The sequence below is a fragment of the Xyrauchen texanus genome, chromosome 34 (genome assembly GCF_025860055.1).
Source record: "Xyrauchen texanus isolate HMW12.3.18 chromosome 34, RBS_HiC_50CHRs, whole genome shotgun sequence".
NCBI lineage: Eukaryota > Metazoa > Chordata > Actinopteri > Cypriniformes > Catostomidae > Xyrauchen > Xyrauchen texanus.
Window position 1 is genome coordinate 9,173,618 of NC_068309.1, and position 25,235 is coordinate 9,198,852.

At 36.5% G+C, this 25,235-nt stretch overlaps 1 protein-coding gene across 1 annotated transcript; it reads left to right on the forward strand.

The window, feature by feature from the left end:
• The first annotated feature begins 1,173 nt into the window (after nucleotides 1-1,173).
• agxt2 (alanine--glyoxylate aminotransferase 2) lies at nucleotides 1,174-25,163 on the forward strand. Its single transcript, XM_052104163.1, has 14 exons — nucleotides 1,174-1,355; nucleotides 4,431-4,519; nucleotides 4,628-4,818; nucleotides 5,030-5,153; nucleotides 7,347-7,441; nucleotides 7,902-7,995; nucleotides 8,489-8,582; nucleotides 9,474-9,574; nucleotides 10,277-10,369; nucleotides 12,570-12,702; nucleotides 14,427-14,515; nucleotides 14,697-14,846; nucleotides 24,537-24,635; nucleotides 24,811-25,163. Exons 1-14 carry the CDS (start codon nucleotides 1,256-1,258, stop codon nucleotides 24,910-24,912), a joined length of 1,554 nt encoding a protein of 517 aa, XP_051960123.1. The 5' UTR covers nucleotides 1,174-1,255; the 3' UTR covers nucleotides 24,913-25,163.
• Nucleotides 25,164-25,235: the final 72 nt, after the last annotated feature.

The following is a 25,235-nucleotide window of genomic DNA, read 5'->3' on the forward strand; positions in this document are numbered from 1 at the left end:
CAGGGTTCCAGCCTACTGAACTTACGCTTATATGCACTCTAGCCACGCCCATTCTGGCGGGCTTTGATACAGTGATGGCGCGGGCGCCTGTCATTGGACGCGAGTTCACTCAAGTTCGTCTATAGGCTGCAGCAGTTGCCGCAGAGCAACCAATGAGCTCGCTAGCTAGCCCGCTCTAGGTATGCAGCTGCTGCACTGCGTTGACAATGGATACAAAATTAAGGATAATTTTTTGGCTTCAATATCTCAGAAAAGATGAATCTTTCCCGTAGCGTAAGCTAGCTTACGCAATACTCTTTCCCTCATCTAGAGAGAACCGAGGTTACGTTAGGTAACCGATTCATTTTCCATAATTGAGGAATTTTTATTAGGTGCAAATATTCAATTACTTCACTATTATACAATGCAGTGTCAACAAAATCAGTTCACACATTTATTGAATATTTTTTTCCTCAATAAAAATTACCCAAAATTATGCAAAAGCAAATTTTCCTATCTAAATGTTGTAGTATAACCAAAATGAGACCATTTATGTGTGAAGTAATTTGGGGATTTTTAGGCTCGTTATTCGGTGTTGCACTTTGTAGTCGGTCCCTGCGCACTCATCTGACAGCCGGTGTTCTGTCAATGTAGCATACTTTTGAACACCGGCTTCACGTAGAGACCAATGTTATTTGTCCAGCTCGGAAGACGGCTTGTTTTGAAGAAATGTTGTTTGTAGCTCGTTGTCTGCCTTACTACGGTTGGAAAGAGGCGTCGTTTGTGTTTTAATAAAGTTTCGCTTATGAGTTATTGATCCGGTAAGTTCGAATCTGTGAATATATGTCCAAATTTTCCTAACTTTATTAAAGTATATGTCTACTAATGAAAGTTATATGTAAGAGACAACTGATGTAAACAACGTAGCACGAAAACAAGCTACCAAATAAACTTTAAAATAAGTATGTTACTATTTGATTTGATGAAACAGCTTTAAATTCCTTAGATTTTAAAGGAAAGATACATTTGGCCATAAAGCTTAAGATAAGATAAGCAGATAAGATAATTCTGTCTAAATGAATATCAAGCTCATCAGATGACAGACGACACTTTGTTCTTTTTTTTCTTCAGAGAAACAAGTCATATCTAGAAGTTATGTAGACTTTACACTCAGATATCATTGGCTGAATTTGCGTCCACCCCAAACACTCACTTTTTAGGAACATTGCCTCTGAACTTGTCTTCGCTGTGAACGAAAAAAAGAAAAACAGCAATAATGTACAAAATGTTGTCTTGTATGAACAGACAGTGTTTGCGCGGGAAAACATACTCATGGAATGCAGAGGACGTGCTTGTCAAATTCCACAGGGGAAGCGGTAAGACTGCATATTTTTATCCACATTTAAAGTCACACAAATAGTTTTTATAGGGGGTGGTGGTTGCATATCACTGATGTGAAAAATGCTATGTACTACCGTTATATCTCAATGTCATGAGTCATGACCACGTCATTTTTTATTTTCATTGTTTATATTACTTAGTATGTAATATCATTGTAAGCACCTTGGAGTATATGGAGGACAAAACCTGCAAAAATAATAAATAAATACATACAAATGTAATAATAAGAAAATAAATAAAGGAATAAATGTCTTGATAAAACAAATATAATTCGTTTTTTATTTTATTTTTGTAGATTTTTTCCTTTATGTAGTATTTTCTCTTTTTATTTTTATTCTTTAAAACTTTTTAATTCTTTAATTTTGTATTATTATTATTATTATGATTTATTTATGCATTCATTTATTTTTATATTTATTTATTCCCGCCTGTATTTATTTCCATATTTAAATATTCCCACATGTATTTATTTTTATATTTATTCTTACATTTCTGTCTCTTGTATGATTATTATGTGGGATGGTCCTGCTTACCATTGGTTTATTGTAGATTGAAGTGTGTGCTGGATTACTGTGAGTTCAGACCAGAGACGGCGAGAGCGTACAAATTTGCTCTGGCTGCCCTGCCAACAACACTATCGAAAATTCGTGGACGCTCTGACGTAGTTGAAATAGGCGGCAACGTTCCTTGAGAATGCTTGGATTTGTGAACTATATTTTAAGGGGCCACAAAACAACCAGACATGTCGACCGGTATCTGTTTGACGACATATCACAAGTAGCGTATATCCTCATGAAATATTTTAATATAGTATTATATAAACCATAATATCCACTTCATCAACTCACCTGGCACACTAACAGTTTCAGACACCTTTGTCCACTCATCGTTTTTTTTTTATTTATTTTTTTATTTATATCCCTGTAAGCAAACATGGACAGATCAAATATTACGAGAAAAGCCGCCACGGCAATAATCAGTTTCTCCTCCATTTTGTCTACGGAACTAATGTTTGGTGGGAACCAAAGTTTACACGGTTGTGTTCTCTAGACTTCGCTAGAGCGGAGCACTTCTATATTCCAATAGGTTGCCGCCGAACCGCGTCAAAGCTCATTACCATAATGTTGCCCACACTTGAACTTTCCTGAACAAGACTCGCCGCGCCGCTTCTCGCCACCGAGAGACGCTGGCTGTCATAGAAAATTAATGACTTCTGGTCGATTTGACGCTCTCGACGCCTCTGGTGTGAATGCACGGTTACTCTTGACTTGTTTTGATGTGACGTTAGGTCATAGCACACCCCGTAAACTATAGCAATTTGTGGTTCTAAAAACATATCACAACACATCCAAACTCAAGCGAATTAAGTCAATAACCACGCATCAAATGACTATGTTTCATTTGAGAGCTGTAGGCCGTGTATGAATGTCGAAGCACATCCTGGATTGTTAGACTCTCTGCAAAACGTTTCCCAGCATATTCTAAATCTGTGCTAGTTAGAGGGTGCTAAGGTGGGATGTCCTTCTTATTTGCTTTCGATAAGTACTATTGAGCTCTCAACCAATGATGCACTGGAGCTACGCAAGGACCGCCTCCCTCATTTCCATGTTTTACACAGAAAAGTAAAAATAAATACATTTATAAATAAATATGTATGGGAATATATAAATATGGAAATAAATATATGTGGTAATAAATATAATAATAAATGAACACATAAATAAAAAAACAACGCAAAAAAAAATGAATAAATAAAAAAAAGTTTAATATAAATATAGAAAATTACAAACAAATAAAGTCATACAATAATAAATTCAGGAATACATTTAATTAAAAACTAATTATATTTGTTTTATCAAGACATTTATTCCTTTAGTTATTTTTTTAAATTATTTTTGCAGGTTTGGGCCTCCATAGGATTACCTTGTAAATATTATGAAAATGGTAATGTTCAACTCCATGCATGGCATCAAACTAGGCCTTACTGGTCGTATTCACCTTATGCCTAGAGAAACTAGCACGCAGCCATCTTGTACAATTTGTCTCGAAACGTCCGTTCTGTATAGATATCTATGGTGTTTATGTCAAAGTAAAATTAGCTAGTGAAGTGGATCATCTGCACACATGATCTCTGGAGCTCAACCAGAGTGACCATCGGGTTCTTGGTTACCTCACTTAACAAGGCCCTTGTCCCTGATTGCTAAGCTTAGCGGTGCGGCCAGCTCTAGGAAAAGTCCTGGTTGATCAAAACGTCTTTCATTTAAGAATTATGGATGCCACTGTGCTCTTGGGAACCTTCAATGCAGCCAAAATTGTTTTATAGACTCCTCCAGATCTTGGCTTGGTTTTTGCTCAGATATGCATTTTCAGTTGTGAGACATTATATGGACAGGTGTGTGCCTTTCCAAATCATGTCCAATAAAGTAAATTTGCCACAGGTGGACGCCAATCAAAGTGAAGATACATCTCAAAGATGATCTAGTGAATTGGGATGCACCTGAGCTAAATTTCAAGTGTCATAGCAATAGCATCTGAATACTTATGTCAATGTTATATTTCAGTTTTTTTCTTTTTAATACATTTGCAATTATGGGGTATGGAGTGTAGATTGATGTAAAACAAATAATAATTAAAAGCATTTTAGCATAAGAATGCAACATAACAAAATGTGAAAACATGAAGGGATATGAATACTTTCTGAATACACTGAATATGGATAGATATATAATTCTAATAATTGTAATATCATGGCACTATTAGTATTTATTTGATTCTCATGTTACTTTGGCCCAAGGGTGAGTCGCTTTTGATTTATTAATCCTCATTCAAGTCAATTTGTATAAAAGTCTCTGCTAAATTAATAAACCTACACTTACATTCTTCTCTGTACTGTGTCAACACATGCAAGGTGACCATGCCCCAGGATAGGGCTTTCTTACAGCTTAAAAGGATAAAAATAGCCACCTTGCAGATGACCTGGCAGGAAGTACCATTTCACATGACTGTCCCTATGGATTTCTAAATGCTCTGAATAATGTACCTCTGCACAGGTGTGCTATGTCAAAAACCAACGGTGAAACACCCACCACCTGAGCTACCCGAGATGCCCCTATGTGACTTTAAACCTGAGCCATACCAGGTAAGACGTTCAAGTTTAGGGAGATACAGTACATTATGGATTCAATAATTATCCATTATTATGAATTACCCTCAGTTACTAAACTTCACCTGTCATTATACACTTTAGGGCATGTCTAAAGAGCGCCTTCTAGACATCAGGAAACACAGCTGCAATCCCATGACCATGAAGGTAACATACTACAAAAAGCCAGTCTTCATAAACCAGGGCTACATGCAGTGGCTGTGGGATGTGGATGGAAGGCGCTATCTGGACTTATTTGGAGGAGTGGCCACTGTCAGTGTAGGACACTGTCACCCGTAAGGGCCTTTTGGTTTTGTCCGATTTGTTGCCATGTGAAAAGTTTATTAGTATATGTGGGGATTTTGCTTTACAGTTTGCTTGAAATAAAATAAAATACTTGAATTTTAATTTTAAAATAAAATTTTCTTGGCCTAAGACTGCTGTTTATTATGTTTATGAAATGGTATTATTTCTAAAATCAAATTGGAAGTGTGCATGTGATCATAGGAAAGTCACTGAGGCAGCAGAGAAACAGCTAAAGCGTCTATGGCACACAACTCCCATCTATGTGTACCCACAAATGCAGGAGTATGCAGAGAAACTGGCCTCCCTACTGCCAGATCCACTTAAGGTATGCTATCATCCGACTGCTTGATAGGGCACTTACTTGACACTGCACAGTACACACTAAATTCTAAGGTATATTTAAACTTTAAATAAAAAGGTATTTGAAGCAGTACACATTATGCAACAATAAACATTTCAAACAGTATTATCCTATGTTGAACCACATGACCTCACTATGTGCCTGTTTAATTCAGCGAGAGATGTCCAGACATCATCACGGAAATAAAAACGGTTATTGTGTATCCAATTTGTATTTACTCTAATCAAATAATGAGTCAAGAAAGAGATGTTAAACATCATGGCTAATATTAATTTGGTTTATTTGTCACATTAGAAATGGAAGCTTAAGTTGAATGCATTCCACATAATACAGTATATACAGTATTTGTGCCCTGTTGTGTACTGCATGTTTTGGAAAATGTATTAGTAGGTACGTATTATGTATTTTATTGTTTAATCCCATATCTGTACCAAAGGCTTTTTTCATGGCAAGAACATTGTGATATTCATTTCACAATATACAGATCTGAAATGCAGGTGTCTCTCTAAAGCATTTTACTCCTCACAGATGTGCTTGTCCATAGACATTCAGTCTAATTTTCAGTTCAAGCACCATCCTTGTTGTTTCATTGAATATCTCTGCCTCTTAGTAGACTAGAAATAGTCGAAAACTAATTTTTATGATGATTTGTTTAGCATGCTTTTCCTGCTGGATGGCACATCTTGTTCTGGACATCTAAGATTAACATTGGATTAATCAGATAAGCAAGCTCACAGAAAACTGCCTTAGGTAAAAGCAGGTAGAAAATGTTTGGCTACTTGGGGCATACAGCAGCAGGGATAGGCACATAAAAGAAATTATTGTTTTTAATTAATGACTTACAAAAATCACATGTCACTTTGTAATTCTTATGAAAATCTTTCAAAAGCTTTTCTAGGGCAAGAAAATAATCTGTACAGTCACATTCCTGAGAATGAGAGCTTTTATTTGATACATTACTTTTCCATTTAGGTGCTATGTGAATGACTTTTATTTTCATTTAAATATTTCTACCCCATGACCTAGCTATTCTGCGTCACACATTTTTAGAGGTCTTAAAGTTCAGATTCTAAACTTTCAAATTATACCTCATATGCCTGTCTTATGTATACAGGGGTTTTTAAACATAGAGTTTAAGTGTTAATAAATAAACCAAATAAATAAAATGTTAGCATAAAAATATAAACATTAACCAAACATAATAAAACTTATCTTCATACAGGACATTTTTTTCAAATGTACATGTAAAATGCAGTAGGTCATCCATTCCATGCATACCGAATACTTGCAGAAATACTAGTAGTATGGCAGTATGCCATTCCAAACATAAGGCCTCATTAACCCTTAAATGCATATCTTGGGTTCTTCAGTGACCTGGGACTTCATTCCACCCCCTGTAACTCATTCTTTTTTTTTTTAATGGACATTTTGGTGCCGGCCAACATGTTTAAAATTCTGTGGCAGCAAAGCCCTGTGTGACTGTACACTTGTGGCATCAACATTGTGTCCGACATTTATGGTGCTGATGTGTCAGTGACTTGATTTACATTTGGCATTGTTTTTGAGGAAGAAGCAATGTTGAAGTAAATTATAGCAAGTGTAACACATGAACAGTATGATTTGGCTATTGTCATTTAAGTGTTCTACTGAAATTATGTAAATTGTGTATCTATTTAGACTATAAATGTACCTGAGAAAATACATACATGTAGCTTATGTATAGTGTATCTGTAGACTATGTGTTATGTGTAGATCAATATGTGTTTGACAGCCTGTTGCGTCTCATGAATCCTGTTCTATATTTGTTGCATTATCTCTTTGATCTCTTTGAACATATTCTATTCTATTATTTTCAAATGGTCTTGAAAATGATTTGAAAATGTGAAACTATCTGGGCATTTTGTAGATCCGTTTGTGATAGATATACATGCCAGGTCTCTAAAGACCAGAGTATTTAATAATGTTTGGCAAAATACACATGCATTTAAGGGTTAATGAAACACAGATTGAATTTCTGCTGTTTAATGCGACAATTTTTGTACGATTTTTCTTTCTAAGGATTTACACATCAATTAGTTTTGCTTGTGTTTATTGAATGAGGACTAAAGCCTTTGTTTGTTTAGTGCTGTATTAACATGTGATGGTCTTCCTTTCTAGGTTGTGTATTTGACCAACAGTGGCTCGGAGGCTAATGACCTTGCAGTGCTAATGGCGCGGCTTTATACAGGAAATTTTGACGTCATTACACTCAGGTGACTTACCTTGTTTGCCAATAATTCTGTTTCATCATCATTTCTTTGTCCATTTTGATGCTGGTCAGAATTTAATCAGTAAGTATGACAATACATGCAAAGATGCTTTGTTTGATTTTTTTAAGTTAAAGGGGAAGTATTTTTTTACATAAAAATAAATTTAAAGAAATAATAAAGTCTTTACCCATTCCGATTTGTGGCACAGAAATTACATACTGCAGCTTTAAGCAGCAGAATCCATTTTCATTGATAATTAAGGAGTATTATTTGAAATCTTTAAGGCACTGATCTCTTTCTGACAGTCATAATGTATTTGAGGATTATATGCAATTTAATGTCAATGCCTAATTATATAATCAACTTGTTAAATGTTTCATGAAAGTTTTTTTTTTTTGGTGACAGGTCAAACCGCCCTGCAAAACTCTAGATAACCATGCATAATTTTTGTTTCTGTGCACAGGGGTTCATATCATGGTGGTAGTCCACAATCGACAGGTCTAACATCCAACGCAGCTTACAAATATCCCATCGCCTCTTCTCTGGGTTGCCACAATGTAAGTTTAACATCCACACATCATTTCTGTCAACTATTTGCTTTTTAATGTAATTTTCCTCTGAGTCAAGGTCTCAAACCACATTATGAGCGGAAACATGATAGACAAGTTGTGTTGGTGTTAATGTTCAATGGAAAAGTAACAGAATTACTGTCAGATCTCATGAAGTTTGAATAACGACCTTAAAATTGTATTATAAGACAATGACAACCATGGATACAGACCATTTGTATTCTGTGCACAATATACATACTTTATACTGCAGAATACTAACAATAGTATGGTAGTATGCCATTCCAAAGATAGTCAATCTTTAATTTGAAGGTCACTTTTTTGTAAACATAATTTGTTCATGAAACATTTGGAATGCAGTGCATTTTAAGATGTCTTATAATTGTATATGTTTGAGTTGTTGGATATGTCATTGCAAAAGATGAAGTTTTAATACTTTTTTATTTGTATTTTGTTCCTTTGTGACCTGGGTTCATTTTAGACCATGTGTCCGGATGTGTTCAGGGGCCCCTGGGGAGGCAGTCGCTGTAGAGACTCTCCTGTTCAAACCATCCGAGAGTGCAGCTGCTTCCCAGGTACACACACACACATTGACCTAGCCATCTACATAAGGACATAAAAAAGGTCTTTGCTTTATTTATGAATTGATATTCCAATTTAGGACTTCCCTGAATGTCTCCAAAGCGAGGTTTTGTCAAATGTAGTTTTTTGGGACAATTTCTCCCCAATGTATAGTTATGTAAACACATGCACACACATGCGTTTACTTGGCTATTTAATTGAGAACATATAAACTTCTATTGTTTTTATATAAAGCTAATTTTAATTCCTATAGTCTAACCCTAATTGTATCCCTACAAGAAAAGTTTTATTTGGAATTTTTTTAAATTTTAAAACAAAATAAACATTTACTATATTTATGAATCGCTTTTCCAATTGAGGATGTCCCCAGACGTCCCCAAAGGGAGGTTTTGTCAGATTTAGCTAAATTCTGGTGTACAACACCGATTTAGCCATTTCTAATTTAGCAGTTTATTTATTTTTTAGATTTAGCTCATTTCTGAACTGTGGATTCACTTTTGATGCAGATTATGTTAAGTGCATAAAGAGCTCAAAACTATATTGAATGCACGCATATCAATCTAATCAAACTCAAACAAATTTAGCATCTAAGCTTCTCTCTGTACTCAGTTTGTCTGGTCAATTTTTTTGACATGCAATCAGTGATTCCCTATAAAATGTGTTCAAACGTGTTTAAAGTTCAAGTTCTAATTGTCTCATCAAGTCAAACATTGGCAAAATTCATTCAGCAAATTTCCAAACCAGTTCTCTTCTAAGCTACAGTATGTGTAAAAAAACAATATAATTAGTTTGGTTGGATTAGTTATAGACCTATTATGTATTTTCTGTGTTTTCATAAAATGTATCATAAACTGTAATGTATAATTGTTTATATCTGTTCTCAGGTCACTGTCAGGCCAATGATAAATATATCGATCAGCTCAAAGAAGTGTTTGCCACAACAGTCCCCAATCAAATTGCTGCTTTCTTTGGGGAACCAATCCAGGTTTGATTATTTAAGGACTCATGTTCGCTGGTTGAATGTCACCCAAACCTGTCAAGCACTTGTTTGGGTCATATTTCACCCCAAAAACATTGCACTCAATAACTTTGTGTCATCTTGGACTTTTATTCAATCTGTACTTCATCATTTATTTTGTTTTGGGGGAAAACTGTGACCTGAACATTGTGTTTGTGAGATTCCTCCTTTTGCTAAATGTTTCTATATAATAAAATAATAAGGGGCCATGCACCAAAGGACATGTCCAGTGTGCTAAAACACTGTTGTATAGTTTTAAGGCTTGTGGGTTCGAATCCCCACCTCGACAAATCAAGCCGTTAAAATTTCTGTTGTTACGGAGATCTTTGCAATGTGCTTTTAAATGTTTTCCTGGCTTTTCTCCAATCAAATTTTGTTTTTCATTTTGTTGTATAGTTACATAAATACGAAGTTGATTATGGTGACTACGATGATTGGCTGTGATTGCTCTATGATTAATATTCTCTGTGGTCCAGTGGACTGCAGTGACCTGTTGAATGGAACGTGTTGTGTGTGTTTGCACTTTGTCATATGTGATCTTTGGGTTGTGGTTAATGCTTGTCATTTTGGTGCTTGGCTCTGTAATTGCTGCTTGCAGCTATATTTATTATTATTAGTTAATGTTATGATAATATTAATGTCATAATAATAATCTTAATCTTTTTGTAGGGTGTTGGTGGGGCTGTTCAGTACTCGAAAAATTACCTTAAGGAGACCTACCAGCTTGTTCGAGCGAAAGGCGGAATTTGTATAGCAGATGAGGTCAGAAGAATATGGTTCTGAGTATATCCCATTATAAACATGATCAAACCCAAATACTGGTTTGGTAGGAGGGTATGTGGTTGAATTGGCTCAGGATTTTCTCCTTAATTCTCCCCTTTTTCTAAATTCCCTTAACCCTTTAATTGAGTTCGGTTAAAAACTGAACTTTTTAATCTTTTTTTTTTATTGAAACTACAGTTTTTTTTCATCTAGTTGGAATACAATTCCATGACTTTGTTCACACAAAGCATCTGAACACACAATTTGTTTTTAGATCATTTTCATAAAATTGTATTGGTTTTATTTCACTTTGTTACACCTGTGGTGTTCCCAGTCTAAAGTGACTAGCCATTGGAAATGAACACATTAGACTACAAAATACAGAAATATTAAGTGTTAAGGAGCATCACAATCTTTTAGATGAGCACATATGTGGATGTGTATTTGCACACACAAAGTCCTCGCACACACAAACTCACACGTGCCCATTTGTGCATCATCTTTCAATGTACACTCTTTCAGTAATATTTCATGATCTACTTAAACCCCAATTACAAAAAAGTTAGGGCAGTATGCAAAATGACAATAAAAACAAAAAGGAGTAATTTGTCAATTATATTCACCCTTTGCTTTATTGAAAGCACTACAACTATACATTATATGATGTTTTTTACCTTGTGAATTTCATTGATTTTATAATGTACAGTCATTTCAAATCAGATGATTGCAACACACTCCAGAAAAGTTGGGACAGTCGAGTGTTTACCACTGTGAAACATAACCATTTCATCTAATAACACTTAGAATTTAGGCACTGAAGACACAAGTTTGTTAAGTTTAAAAAGTGGAATTTTCCCCCATTCATCCATTATTAAGGTCTTCATCAATACAAGTCTTCGTTGCCGTATTGTGCGCTTCATAATGCACCACACACACTCAATTGGAGATGGTCAGGACTGCCGGCAGGCCAATCTAGCACCCGCACTCTCTGCTTATTCGCCCAGTATATGGTTTGAATTTGTCCTGCTGAAAAACGTCCCTGGAAAGACAGTGCTGGATGGCAGTATATGCTGCTCCAAAATTTTTACATATCTGTCTGCATTAATGGTGCCCTCACAGATGTGCACGTTACCCATGCCATGGGCACTGACACACCCCTTGCGAATGGTGTTGACTAACAAAGGTTTATAAAAGTTATCCCAAGCCCATGTTCATGATATCCATTACAGATGAATGATGTATTTTAAGACAGTAACGTCTGAGGGATCCGAGATCATGCACATTCAGAATTGGTTTTTGTTTTGCCCTTTATTCACTGAGATTTGACCAGATTTCTAGAAACTTTTAACTATATTGTGCACTGTAGAGGGTAATTTGCCCAAAAGTTTGTCTTTTTGAACATTGTTCTCAAAGTGCTGGATTATTTGCTAAAGCATTATTTACGAATTGGTAAAATCAGCTATGTGCATTGTAAAGTCCAAAATATTTTGTTTAGATCAAGAAAGTGGTTATTAAATTTATTGCATATTTATTTTACCCCCACACCCCCACTAGCCTGGTATAATCTCAATTCATTTAATCTTTCTATCAATTAAAAATATATACAGTATTATTTTTTAAATGTGTTTAAGAAAGAAGTACAAAACCTGTCATAATTAATGCAAAAGTTGTTGACAAAAAGATCTAATGCATTATCTTGGGATAATATATCCAATATGAGAGATTTATGAACAATCTGAATGGGGCAGTCAGTTTTGATGAACACAACACAAGGGTTAAGCAACCAGAAAATATTTGACATTACTCTAGCAATGTAAATAGATACACCTGTGCTTGGCTCCACCCCAAATTGCAGGTAAATGAGCCAATAAACTCATGAAAATGACCTCACACTATAACTTGTGCTATTTTCAGTATAGAATACTACCATACTACTCTTACTATTTCTGCTGTATAGATACTGCTAAGTAGTATGCTATTCCAAAAATAGCTCATTTAATGAAAGGGGTTTTTATGCCCAACTCAAACTGTGATCTGGCAAATATTGTTTTATTTCTCACACAAACACCTTCATTTATTCACTTTTTTTCTAGGCTAGGGTTAGGGTTTTTAAATGTAAATGCTGCTTGACCACTATATACATTTATGTTCATTTATTGCAAGTGTGTGGATTCACCTCACTTTCTCATTATTCTCTCAGGTCCAGACTGGTTTTGGCCGCACAGGGAGTCACTTTTGGGGTTTCCAAGGACATGATGTCATTCCTGACATGGTTACCATGGCCAAGGGCATTGCGAATGGCTTCCCAATGGGGGCTGTGGTCACCACAGCAGGTTTGCTAACTCCTACATGTTATACAATGCTACTGTATGTTGCTAAAAATTAAGGAAGAATAAGTTATTGTGTGATTTACATATTCTAGCTTTTATTACATTTTAGCATGTGTGCATTAATTAACTAAAATTAACTGTATTTAAAACTGGATGTGTTTTTTAAATGAAGTACACAGTTTTTAAACAATTTTTCACAGTTTACGAGGGATTATTTTAGAAGAAATTGGAGTAGAGCATAATTCCAGCATGACACTCAATTAAACTATTCTTAGAACAAAATTAACTACAAAGAATGAATAATATTGCTCGCTTGTTGCTTTTAATAGGCCTACTGTTGCGTTCACCTAACAGTTTAACCCCTATGAAAAGCCTGGTGGTTGAGTAAAAATTTTTTTTTTACAATGACAAGCTCTATGATTCAGCTTGGTTCGAATTGGTTCTATTTTAGTGCATTTCTTGTGGAAGGCTTTGTTCGAGAAATGTTAATAAAGCATTATATTGTTACATATATTTTTTTTTTCCTAAAATGGAAATAAATGCATTTTGACAAGAAAATAATTATATATAGTGTCAAATTTCAGCACTTTCAAAATCTGTGATTAATCAGGATTAACTAAATAAAGTTTTGCGATTAATCGTGATTAAAAACTATGAACCGACAGCACTAATTAACACGCATAATGGTTAAGTCTTGTGACTATTCTTTTAAAGCATTGTGTATTTTATGGGAAAAACTGTCAAGAATATGCCAAGGTCATGTTAGACATACATACACTGATGAGCCAAAACATTATGACCACCTGCCTAATATGCTGTTGGTCCTCCATGTGCCGCCAAAACAGCACCGGCCTGCCAAGGCATGGACTGTACAAGACCCCCGAAGGTGTCCTGTGGTATCTGGCACCAAGACATTAGCAGCAGGTCTTTTAAGTCCTGTAAGTTGCGAGGTGGAGCCATTGTGGATCAGACTTCCCACACATGTCCAGCACATCTCATACATGCTCAATCGTTTTGAGATCTCGGGAATTTGGAGATCTGGACAACACCTTAAACTCCATCATGTTACTTAAACCATTCCTGAACAATGTGTGCAGTCGAAAGTGGTGGGAACCCAGTAAATGTTTAAACTTTCTTCAACCCTTTTCATAACAGTTTTGTGTTCAGTTGAAAATATTAATGTTGTCTTGCAATAACTTTTCATTAAGTCTGAGATGGTTTCTAATGATGGTTCCATAGAGCCACATTCAGCTCTTTCACCCAGGATCAAGCAGTAATGAGTTCAGTTTTCTTTTCTCAAATGCTCAATGTATCCCACACACTTGAACCCTAAAAGCATGCAGGAACGCAGCTGCTTGCTCTCCATCATTTCCTTCTCGCTTATTATTTTCATCCTCTGGCTCTTGCTGTTCTCTCTCCATCTGGTGAAAAGGTGGATGAGAAGAAAAACAGAGATAAAGAGAGATGGGAAGAGAAAATGAAGGTGTTAGCTCAAATAAGACCCAGTCAGGCTAACAGTTTTCACTGGTCACACCACAAAAAAAGAAAAGCATTTGTTTTGTTGAAAAAAAAAAAATGTATGTGCCTAAGTTTTCTTTAAAGGTACACCACAGTGTATTTCTCATTTTATTTTTCATTAACAAAATACCATTGTTTTATGCATTTTATGTGTGGTTTGCACATGTACACATGTTGTGTACATATCACGTTATATACATATTTTTCAGAAATTGCCAGTTCCTTTGCAAAGGGAGTTCATTTTAACACATTCGGAGGAAACCCATTAGCTTGTGCAATTGCCTCATCAGTTTTAGATGTAAGTATAGATCATTTTACACAAACTTTTCAATGACTAGGGCCAATAGTTCTATTGGTATTAGCAATAGTGAATCCAGATATTTTCTGGTTTTAGGATTGCAAAAACATAACATTTATTTATTTGAAATAATTGATTTATAATAACTGACAAATAATTGATCATTACATGCTCCTCTAAGACGATAAAGGAGGATAGGACACAAGAAAACAGTTCTGACGTGGGGACGTACCTGATGACTCAACTGGCCAAACTTCGAGACAAGCACGAGATCATTGGTGACGTTAGAGGAAAAGGTCTTCTGATCGGGGTGGAGATGGTCAAAGACAAGGTGAAACAAGCACACACTTAATACTGACCTTTTATATTATTATTATTAGTCTTTAGGCAATGGTTGATAAGCATTATAATGATGTATAACAATGTGTAATTATTTGCTGTAAGTGATTTGGATTAATGATTGCTAAGAATACAAACCATTTAGTCCATTTCCTGTTATAATATCTTGATAAGTTATCCCAGCTTAAATAGTCATGTTGCATTGACTTAAGCAAGTCTATAAATGAGCCCATTCTATAAAACTTTTATTTGCTAACCAAAATGTCAACCCAATGCCAACTAAGAATCCATGAAATGTACCTCCCTCTCTGTTTACCAAAGTAGTGTAACCGTGTACATGCAGTATTTGTCAGTAGAAAGATTCTTTAACTGTGAGGAACAACATTTAGATTCACCTGAACTAATGTCTTGAATACACAAAGACATCTGGCGGTGACATACTGTGCCACAATTGAGCTGTGTGCAGCTTTAACGACGGAAACTGCATCTCTCATCTGATGCTGTAACCCTCTGGATACGAGTGCACTGAACACAAACTATTGCTGCAGAACATTGCTGTGACATTGAAAAAAAGGTTTCTTATTGGAAAAAAAGACTACATTGTGCACATTTACAGGTAAAAAAAGTCATCGGGTATAATTTGACAACTTAGAATCTTAAATTTTCATAGAATACCTAATAATGTTACATTAAATAACAAAATAAGGGCTGAATACATAGTTTAAAAAAGCACCACCTATAGGTAATGTGATAAAAAATATTAATGTGAATATTAAAGTCTTTCAGTTAGCACTTAAATAGAGTTATATATCAAATGAAAGTTGTCATTCTCGGGAATGTGACTTATTTTATTTTCCTAATACCACAGTTTGAAGGATTTTCCAAAGAATCACAAAAATAAAATATGATTTTACTTAGATATCAAATACAAACATCTTTTTTATGCCGATCAAAGCAGCTGTAAGTCCCAAGTAGCCAAAAATGCTTTATCTGCTTGTATCTTAGGCAGTTTTCTACAAAATAAGCAATTTTTTTACTTGTCTGTGAGCTTTTCTTGGGTTAATAATCTAATGTTATATCTAAGATGTCCAGAACAAAATATGCAGTCCAGCAGGAAAAGCAGGTTAAACAAATCATTAGAAAAATATGTTATCGCCTTTTGGTAATACAGTTTTTCTCAATTACTTTGGCTAATTTTTTTAAACATTCTTAACATTCTCTAAACCGTAAGTGCAATTGTCACAACTACTTTATGGGACATCACAACTCTATTCCATGTCTGCAAAATTTAGCAACTCACCCAAAACATTTAATCTATGCTTCAAACCCTAGTTATTGTGTCAGAAAATTGGCTAATACCACCAAAACGACAATTTATTTTGTCATTGTGAGCCGTACTGGTCAAAATGTTTGTCAACCCTGGAAATACTGTACTATACAAGAATGTCAGTTTTGTCTAGCTGAATGCTATTGTGTATCACACAGAGCTTTTTAGATACTGATTTCAACAGTAGATAAATGTTTACTGGGGAAAGTCAATACTGTACAATACTGTAGTACACAGAAAAAGGATATGCACATTTGTATGTATACAGTAAATGTTTTTTTTGGCAATTTGTTACATATAAACAGAAAATTCACATTTGCATGTCCATTTTTACACATCTCTTACATGTAAAGTCATAAATAGTGAACAGAAAATTGTCACAAAATGACATCCATGCAAATTGTTATAAAAAAAAAACTATAAATTGTACTTGCTCTTTTGCACATGTGATATTGTCTTGTAAAACAATTGAGAGATTTGAATTGTTTTGATAGATTGAATAGATTCGAAAATTGACCCAAAGCGATTGAGAAAAACTGTCAAATGTTTTTTTTTTTTTTATCAGGGGAGAAACCCAGATTTCTAATGACACCTAGAAACAATGGTTGTGGTGCATGACCTGAAAATAGATTGAATGGCTATGGACGTGCACATCTGTGAGGGCTAAAATGCATTAGAGCACCACCTACATTTCTGATAGAGGAAAAATTATTTTACCTAGTACTTGCTCCTATCGAGTGTAAGACTTTTTTTAAAGGGAGATAAAGTGAACACGACTGGGGATTTCAAGCTTACAAAGTTAGGACAACAAAAAAAACAATATATATTTCTGTTCATCATAAGATTGTAAACATAAAATATTAATTATGAATTGGAGTGATTGTTTATTTTTTAATTTAGGGGGTGTTCTGAAAAAAAATCAAATAAGACCAATCCTTTGCAATTTTTCCACAGTAATTGTGAATGGTCAGCTTTTAATTTTGAGTGTGAAAAATTCCAGGCAGCAGCCCAAAAATGCAGTTTAATAATATTTTAAGAAAAAAGCCATAGCGGGGGCCTGGGGCACCTCAGGAATGCGAGTTTGAATCCAGGGTGTGCTGAGTGACCAAATTGGCCCAGTTGCTAGGGAGGATAGAGTCATATGGGGTAACCTCTTCGCGGTCGCAATTAGTGGTTCTTGCTATCAATGGGGTGCGTGGTAAGTTGTGTGTGGATCGTGGAGAGTAACATGAGCCTCCATATGCTGTGAGTGTCTGCTGTGTCATGCACGATGAGTCACGTGATGCGCGGATTGACGTCTCAGAAGCGGAGGCAACTGGTACTTGTCCTCCGCCACCCGGATTGAGGTGAGTAACTACGAGGACCTAAGTAGTGGGAATTGGGCATTCCAAATTGGGAGAAAAGGGGATAAAAAAAATTATTAATACAAAATATATATATATTTTTTTTAAATAAATAAAGTCATCACATTTTGAGATAAAAATAGTCATATTTTGAGAATTAAGATTGTTGAAATTAGTTCATCTCGCACATATATCAAACATTACAACATCTGCATTCACTTTGATGTTCTCCACCACAGCTTTTTGACATTACTTTCCTTTATTCTCAAAATATTACTACTTTAATCTTGCAATGTCACAAAGCGGAACTTTATTCTCGCAAAGGGTCTATTATGATTTTATTCTCAAAACATTATACTTTTTATTATTATTATTATTATTATTATTATTATTATTATTATTTTAACACGGCACTAAAATGCTGTCGTAGAATAAAATTAACCTGCAAATAAATAAATAAAAAATTGCATATATCAAACATTATATATTCTTCACAAGGACCACTTACAATGAATATTATGGCACTTTTCCACTGCACGTTATGGTTCGACTCGTTTAAACTCTACTCGCTTTACTTTTCTGAGCTTGCATTTTCACTGCAGTTTAGTACCGCATCAACGTGGGTGGGATTATAGGCTGATCGTCATATTTATGCCGCCGTTCTACTGCTGTGAACACAACAAAAACTGACCAAAACAATAACACAACCGCTAGCTGTTAGCTACTAGCTCATTGTGCTGCATAAAGCAGTTGTTGCATGTTGATTTTGCCAGTTCTTTTGCAAAGGGAGTTCATGTTGAAGTGTAACAGTTAAATTGGCCTGGATGTTTTAGAAGCAAGCTTCCAGTAGCTGGTCAACTAAATAATGTGAAGCTTTCAAGCAGAGTATAGAGTTAACATAACAAAGCGTACCATCCTCCATCGTGGCTGCGTCCAGGACACTCTCCCTCCCGTTGCACGCCGGTTTAGATAGCGTCCATTTGGTCGAAGCACTTCCACTTTTCCGCTTTTTTATTTTACTTTTTCCTACACTGTTGGTAGCCCTGTGCGGCCAACAGCTGAGACACTTCCTCAGAGACTTTATTGTTCATCGCTAATGAGTGGACCGTCTGCACCTCGTTTATTGACCACATCGTGGTTTTGCGCACAGCCATTTCTTTTTAAAATTCGAAAGTTGCGTGAACAAATTATACTGTTATCGATGTTACTAACTTTAAAACTAGCAGGTTGATGTCACGTCTGTCGGAAATCCAGTGATGCTGGTAGTGAAAAAGTGTGAAAACCCAACATATTTGGTCTTTTTTTTTTTATTATTAAATGTTTTTTTGAGCGCAATGACCCTTCAGTGTTTTGCATGGTTCAGATCTCAATATGAAATCACAAAGCTTTGCTATTGTGCACCCACTTAATTAAATTTGATGTGCAGAGCTGTCATGCTTTCTTGACCTCGAGGTATGAAAAGAGTTGTGAGTAGGAGACACTTTAGAATAGTTAATGATTTGGAGCATTTGTTGTGTGTGTGCTATTTTCCTCACAGGGAATGAGCTAGAAAACTTGTTAGCCATTAACTAGAGCAGAGAGCAATGAGACAGCATGTACAGACATTCCCAGAAACACTCCGCTCTGCTGGAACTAAAAACACCCACTGTACCTAAATCACCCACGGCTCTTTTACTGGAATCTATTAGAGAATGTGTCAAGATCATCCAGAATCACAAAAGACACTTCAGTGGTGTTTCAGCAGATGTCACTGTTATTAGAGCAGAAGTTCTTAAAGGAACAGTTCACAGTTTAAAGTTTACAGATTGGCCCCATTGATTTCCATTGTAAGTGCCTCACTGGAACCCAGATTTCAAAGAAAAGGAGGACCAAGTCAACATGTATTTTTGGGGTAATCAACCTATATGCCACAAATGCTGTTGACTGAGTTTAACTTGTTATGAACTGGGAATATTCCTTTAATTCATCATATCTTCCCCATTTGCGATTGGTCACATGCCACGCAATTACCAACAGTGTAAGCATCATTGACACCAAACTTGCCATGACGGGTCTGCACGAGACATATCTTTATATAGCCTATATATAGCCACCATGAGTGAGATTTGAGAGCTGCATTGGAGAGAAAGGCCATCAGTCAATAACTTAACTTAAATTTCGGTCCTTTATGACTTCAGAAGAATTGCAATATCGAGCACAAACCATATGGACTACTTGTGTGGTTCTTTTATGGTGCTTTTCTTTTTAGCTTGGTAGTAAAAATCACAGTTAACGTTAAAGCTGAAACATTTTCTACTCAAGTACGTGAATGCAGATGTGAGCACTTGTTAACCATTTTGCGGTTAAACATGCATTCTTACGTTAATGTGGCAGGAATGAACCTCAGTACTTAAGGGACGATAGAGTTACCTTCAGATGCATGTGGCGTTAAACTAGATGTGTTATTATTCTGGTGAGCTGCTTTAAATAAATTGATTTGAACCTACTTGGCTCACACTATTCTCTTCAAACTGTTGCTCCGCCATAACAGTAGTCAGATTGAAAGAGAAAACTCATCGTAGAATTATCAGTATCCCATATGCGTGTACACATACATATTATATACATACAGTGAGGAAAATAAGTATTTGAACACCCTGCTATTTTGCAAGTTCTCCCACTTAGAAATCATGGAGGGGTCTGAAATTGTCATCGTAGGTGCATGTCCACTGTGAGAGACATAATCTAAAAAAAAAATCCAGAAATCACAATGTATGATTTTTTAACTATTTATTTGTATGATACAGCTGCAAATAAGTATTTGAACACCTGAGAAAATCAATGTTAATATTTGGTACAGTAGCCTTTGTTTGCAATTACAGAGGTCAAACGTTTCCTGTAGTTTTTCACCAGGTTTGCACACACTGCAGGAGGGATTTTGGCCCACTCCTCCACACAGATCTTCTCTAGATCAGTCAGGTTTCTGGGCTGTCGCTGAGAAACACGGAGTTTGAGCTCCCTCCAAATATTCTCTATTGGGTATAGGTCTGGAGACTGGCTTGGCCACGCCAGAACCTTGATATGCTTCTTACAGAGCCACTCCTTGGTTATCCTGGCTGTGTGCTTCGGGTCATTGTCATGTTGGAAGACCCAGCCTCGACCCATCTTCAATGCTCTAACTGAGGGAAGGAGGTTGTTCCCCAAAATCTCGCAATACATGGCCCCGGTCATCCTCTCCTTAATACAGTGCAGTCAGCCCTGTCCCATGTGCAGAAAAACACCCCCAAAGCATGATGCTACCACCCCCATGCTTCACAGTAGGGATGGTGTTCTTGGGATGGTACTCATCATTCTTCTTCCTCCAAACACGGTTAGTGGAATTATGACCAAAAAGTTCTATTTTGGTCTCATCTGACCACATGACTTTCTCCCATGACTCCTCTGGATCATCCAAATGGTCATTGGCAAACTTAAGACGGGCCTTGACATGTGCTGGTTTAAGCAGGGGAACCTTCCGTGCCATGCATGATTTCAAACCATGACGTCTTAGTGTATTACCAACAGTAACCTTGGAAACGGTGGTCCCAGCTCTTTTCAGGTCATTGACCAGCTCCTCCCGTGTAGTTCTGGGCTGATTTCTCACCTTTCTTAGGATCATTGAGACCCCACGAGGTGAGATCTTGCATGGAGCCCCAGTCCGAGGGAGATTGACAGTCATGTTTAGCTTCTTCCATTTTCTAATGATTGCTCCAACAGTGGACCTTTTTTTCACCAAGCTGCTTGGCAATTTCCCAGTAGCCCTTTCCAGCCTTGTGGAGGTGTACATTTTTGTCTCTAGTGTCTTTGGACAGCTCTTTGGTCTTGGTCATGTTAGTAGTTGGATTCTTACTGATTGTATGGGGTGGACAGGTGTCTTTATGCACCTAATGACCTCAAACAGGTGCATCTAATTTAGGATAATAAATGGAGTGGAGGTGGACATTTTAAAGGCAGACTAACAGGTCTTTGAGGGTCAGAATTCTAGCTGATAGACAGGTGTTCAAATACTTATTTGCAGCTGTATCATACAAATAAATAGTTAAAAAATCATACATTGTGATTTCTGGATTTTTTTTTTAGATTATGTCTCTCACAGTGGACATGCACCTACGATGACAATTTTAGACCCCTCCATTTTTTCTAAGTGGGAGAACTTGCAAAACAGCAGGGTGTTCAAATACTTATTTTCCTCACTGTATCAATGTGGTGCTGATATTTCAGTGATTGGTTTGATTTACATTTGACATTGCTATTTGACATAGAAACATTGAAGTGAACTATAGCAAGTGTAACATATGAACAGGATATTACTGATGTGCTTTAGACTCAATGCCTGAGAAAATACATATGTGTAACTGGTGTAGATTAAGTGTTATGTGTAACTCAATATGTGTTTGACAGCCATCTCATGAAATTTCTGTGTGAAAGTAATTTAACCTGTTTTAGATATGTCCTGATTTGTTGCTTGGGTTATTTATTTATTTAAAAAAAAAAAAAATCAAAATATATTTTATTTTATTATTTTCTAATTGTCTTGAAAATATTTGAAAAATGTGATGCTATCTGGGCATTTTGTACATTCATTTATAATAGATATAAGTGAACATGCAGTTAAGGGTTAATCTCACTATAGTGCCCCAGACACTATAGTCTGACACATTTTGGACTCGAGCTTGCATAGCTAGAAGCATCTGCTTTCGTGTACTTGCGTAGAGTATGTTATGGCCTTTTCATTTTCGAGTGAACTATACCTTTAAATGTTGGTGACATTTCATTTGTGCATGCTGAAAGGTCCACTTAAACAAGCTCAAGAAAGCTTGATCCAGCTGCATGTCTGAAATTGCTCTTTTTATTGCGTTAAAAAAGCCAGACAGCGAAACGATTGGAACAGAATGCAGTCATTTTTTAAGTTGTAAGGGACCGTTCAGATCAAATGCATCCTTGTGCTAAAAAACTGGACAGCCCATTCAAAACAAAACAAAAAACAGAATGCAGGTGTTTTGAAACTTGTTTTTAACAGCTGCCATTCTTTTAAATTTTACACGGCCTCTAAAAATGTGGCACTCCTATGCGAGACGCTGAAAAAAAATAGCAAGACGCAACAAGCAAAGACATCAGCTTAGCGTGTGTTTACATTACCCACCCACTTTTTCAGCCATCTGGGTTCTGGAGGTATTTTACCCATTCATTCCTTCCATAGACTTTTTAGGAAATCCTTCATAAAAGAGATGTAAGCCATGAACCCAACCAACCAGCTCTGAGGTGAATCACATCATCGTGAACTTTGCAAAAAAGTATTTGAAAATCGGACATAAAGACAGCTCTGAGGTGATATTCTCTGATTCCAATATGTACAAATATAAAAGTAGTATAATAAGGGTGAAAGGAGATGGGGGCCTGGTAGCTCAGCGAGTATTGACACTGACTACCAACCCTGGAGTCGCGAGTTCGAATCCAGGGTGTGCTGAGTGACTCCAGCCAGGTCTCCTAAGCAACCAAATTGGCCAGCTGCTAGGGAGGGTAGAGTCACATGGGGTAACCTTCTCGTTGTCACTATAATGTGGTTCGCTCTCGGTGGGTTGCTGTGCGTGGATGCTGCGGGGAATAGCGTGAAGCCTCCACACATGCTATGTCTCTGCGGTAACGTGCTCAACAAGTCACATGATAAGATGCGTGATTGACGGTCTCAGATGCAGAGGCAACCAAGGTTTTTCCTCCCCAACCTGGATTTAGGTTAGTCACTGCGCCACCTCGAGGACTTAGAGCACATAGGGAATTGGGCATTCCAAATTGGGGAGGAAAAAAAAGGGTCACAGGAGACTATGTCATTCACAGTGCATCATGGGGAGTGGGATGTTGCTCCGAGGCACGTTTCGTGGGTTTCGTTGGCCGCAGTTCTGATTGGTGGATCTAATCTTATCTTTCTCTGCTGTAACATGGGTACTGTAGTTGTTTACCATGAATTACGCTACCAAACATGATTTTTAAACAATGAAGTTGAAATAACGCAGATGGATGGCTCAACGGAAGCATATACATCAATGTGTCTGTCTTTAAAGGTTTATAAGTTATTGTTGACATTCAATAAATCTATGGGATAAATGAAAGGGACTTTTTAACTTCCGGAACAAGACTGTTGCGCTCTATAGGAATGCATCACCAACGGCTGCTGAAGCATAAGGGGCCTAAGCAGATATTATTTTATCCTGGATACCAACCTCCATGGCTATACCATAGGAGAGAGCATAACAGTCAACAAGTGCATTAGTAGCACAACAGTAAATCACTGTTTGCGGATACATACAATTGAATGGGTTAAGACGTCAATTGGCACAAAATTGACTGTGACTTATCTCAAAAAGCAGCAATTTTATCTTAGAAATCTTCACACATAGTTCACTTCCAAAAGTATTGTTTTGTATAAAACATGCTGACGATTAGCAGACAAGAGGTCAATTAATTAAGTGATGAGCTGTTTCCTCAAAAAAGTAGTTTATTTATTGTACTGACGCATCTCCCCTATAAAAATCTTAAATAAAATGTGCAACTTGTAAGCTTATCATATGTTTGCTATGGTATTTCTCATAAAGTTTTTCAATAGGCTACCATGAACAGGGTTACCATTGCATTTTCTGTCGGGATTACCAGTAAATGGTGCAGGCAGGACATTTTATGCCTATGTTGTCCAGTGCTGCACCTGTGTGTGGCTGTACAATACTGTATTTCTGATAAGACCTATCCAGACAGCAGTCCACCAGTCTTTCCAATGGGCCGTTTGACTGATGAATGTATCTGTTTTACCAAACCATTCCACTTCAGTTAGATTCAAGTGCCCATCACAGATCATCTTTATTTGAATGTTGTATTTTACCTCAAAATGTGGTTTCTGTTATAGAACGAATTCCAAGCAGATGACCTTTGGGAATCGAAAACATTCTGTAGAGAATTCCATTCTTGTATTGCCCATTTTCATCTCGCTTTAACCCATATGCAGGCAAGCAGAGACCCGCTCCCTCCAGAGGCCATGGCTGAAATTTTCGAAGACACTAAAGATATGGGCGTGCTGATCGGTAAAGGAGGAGTGTATGGACAGGTAAGTTAGGACCGTCTCAAAGCCAAATTCAAATTGTGGAGGTAAATACAAGGTGGTGTGTGCAGAAGTTGTGGAAAGGAAAATATATTCCAGATACACTTGAGTCCTGTAGGGGCTAGGTCACCATATGTGACCTTTTATTTTTTCACTTATCTCCTCACCTGTTTGTTCACAGACCTTCAGGATCAAGCCTCCTATGTGTATAACTAAAGACGACGCAGACTTCTTCCTGGCCATATTCAACCAGGCAGTGCTCAACTACATAGAGAGGAGATAAAAGAGCACACTGGGTCATATATCCTATTTTAAATGACTTCACAGTTCTTAAGAATAGCAATAGTAAAGAAACCAAGCATGTTACATTTCTTTCTGTGGCCTTTTGGCCAGACTGATCAAGGAAATGCAATATTAAAAAAAACCTTTGTGGACTTTTAAAAGAACAGTTCACTCAAAAATAAAATTCTCTCATCATTTACTCACCCTCATGCAATCCCAGATGTGTATGAATTTCTTCTCTTGAACACAAAGATTTTTAGTAGAATATCTCAGATCTGTAGGTCCATACAATGCAAATCAACAGGGTCCAAACCATGAAGATCA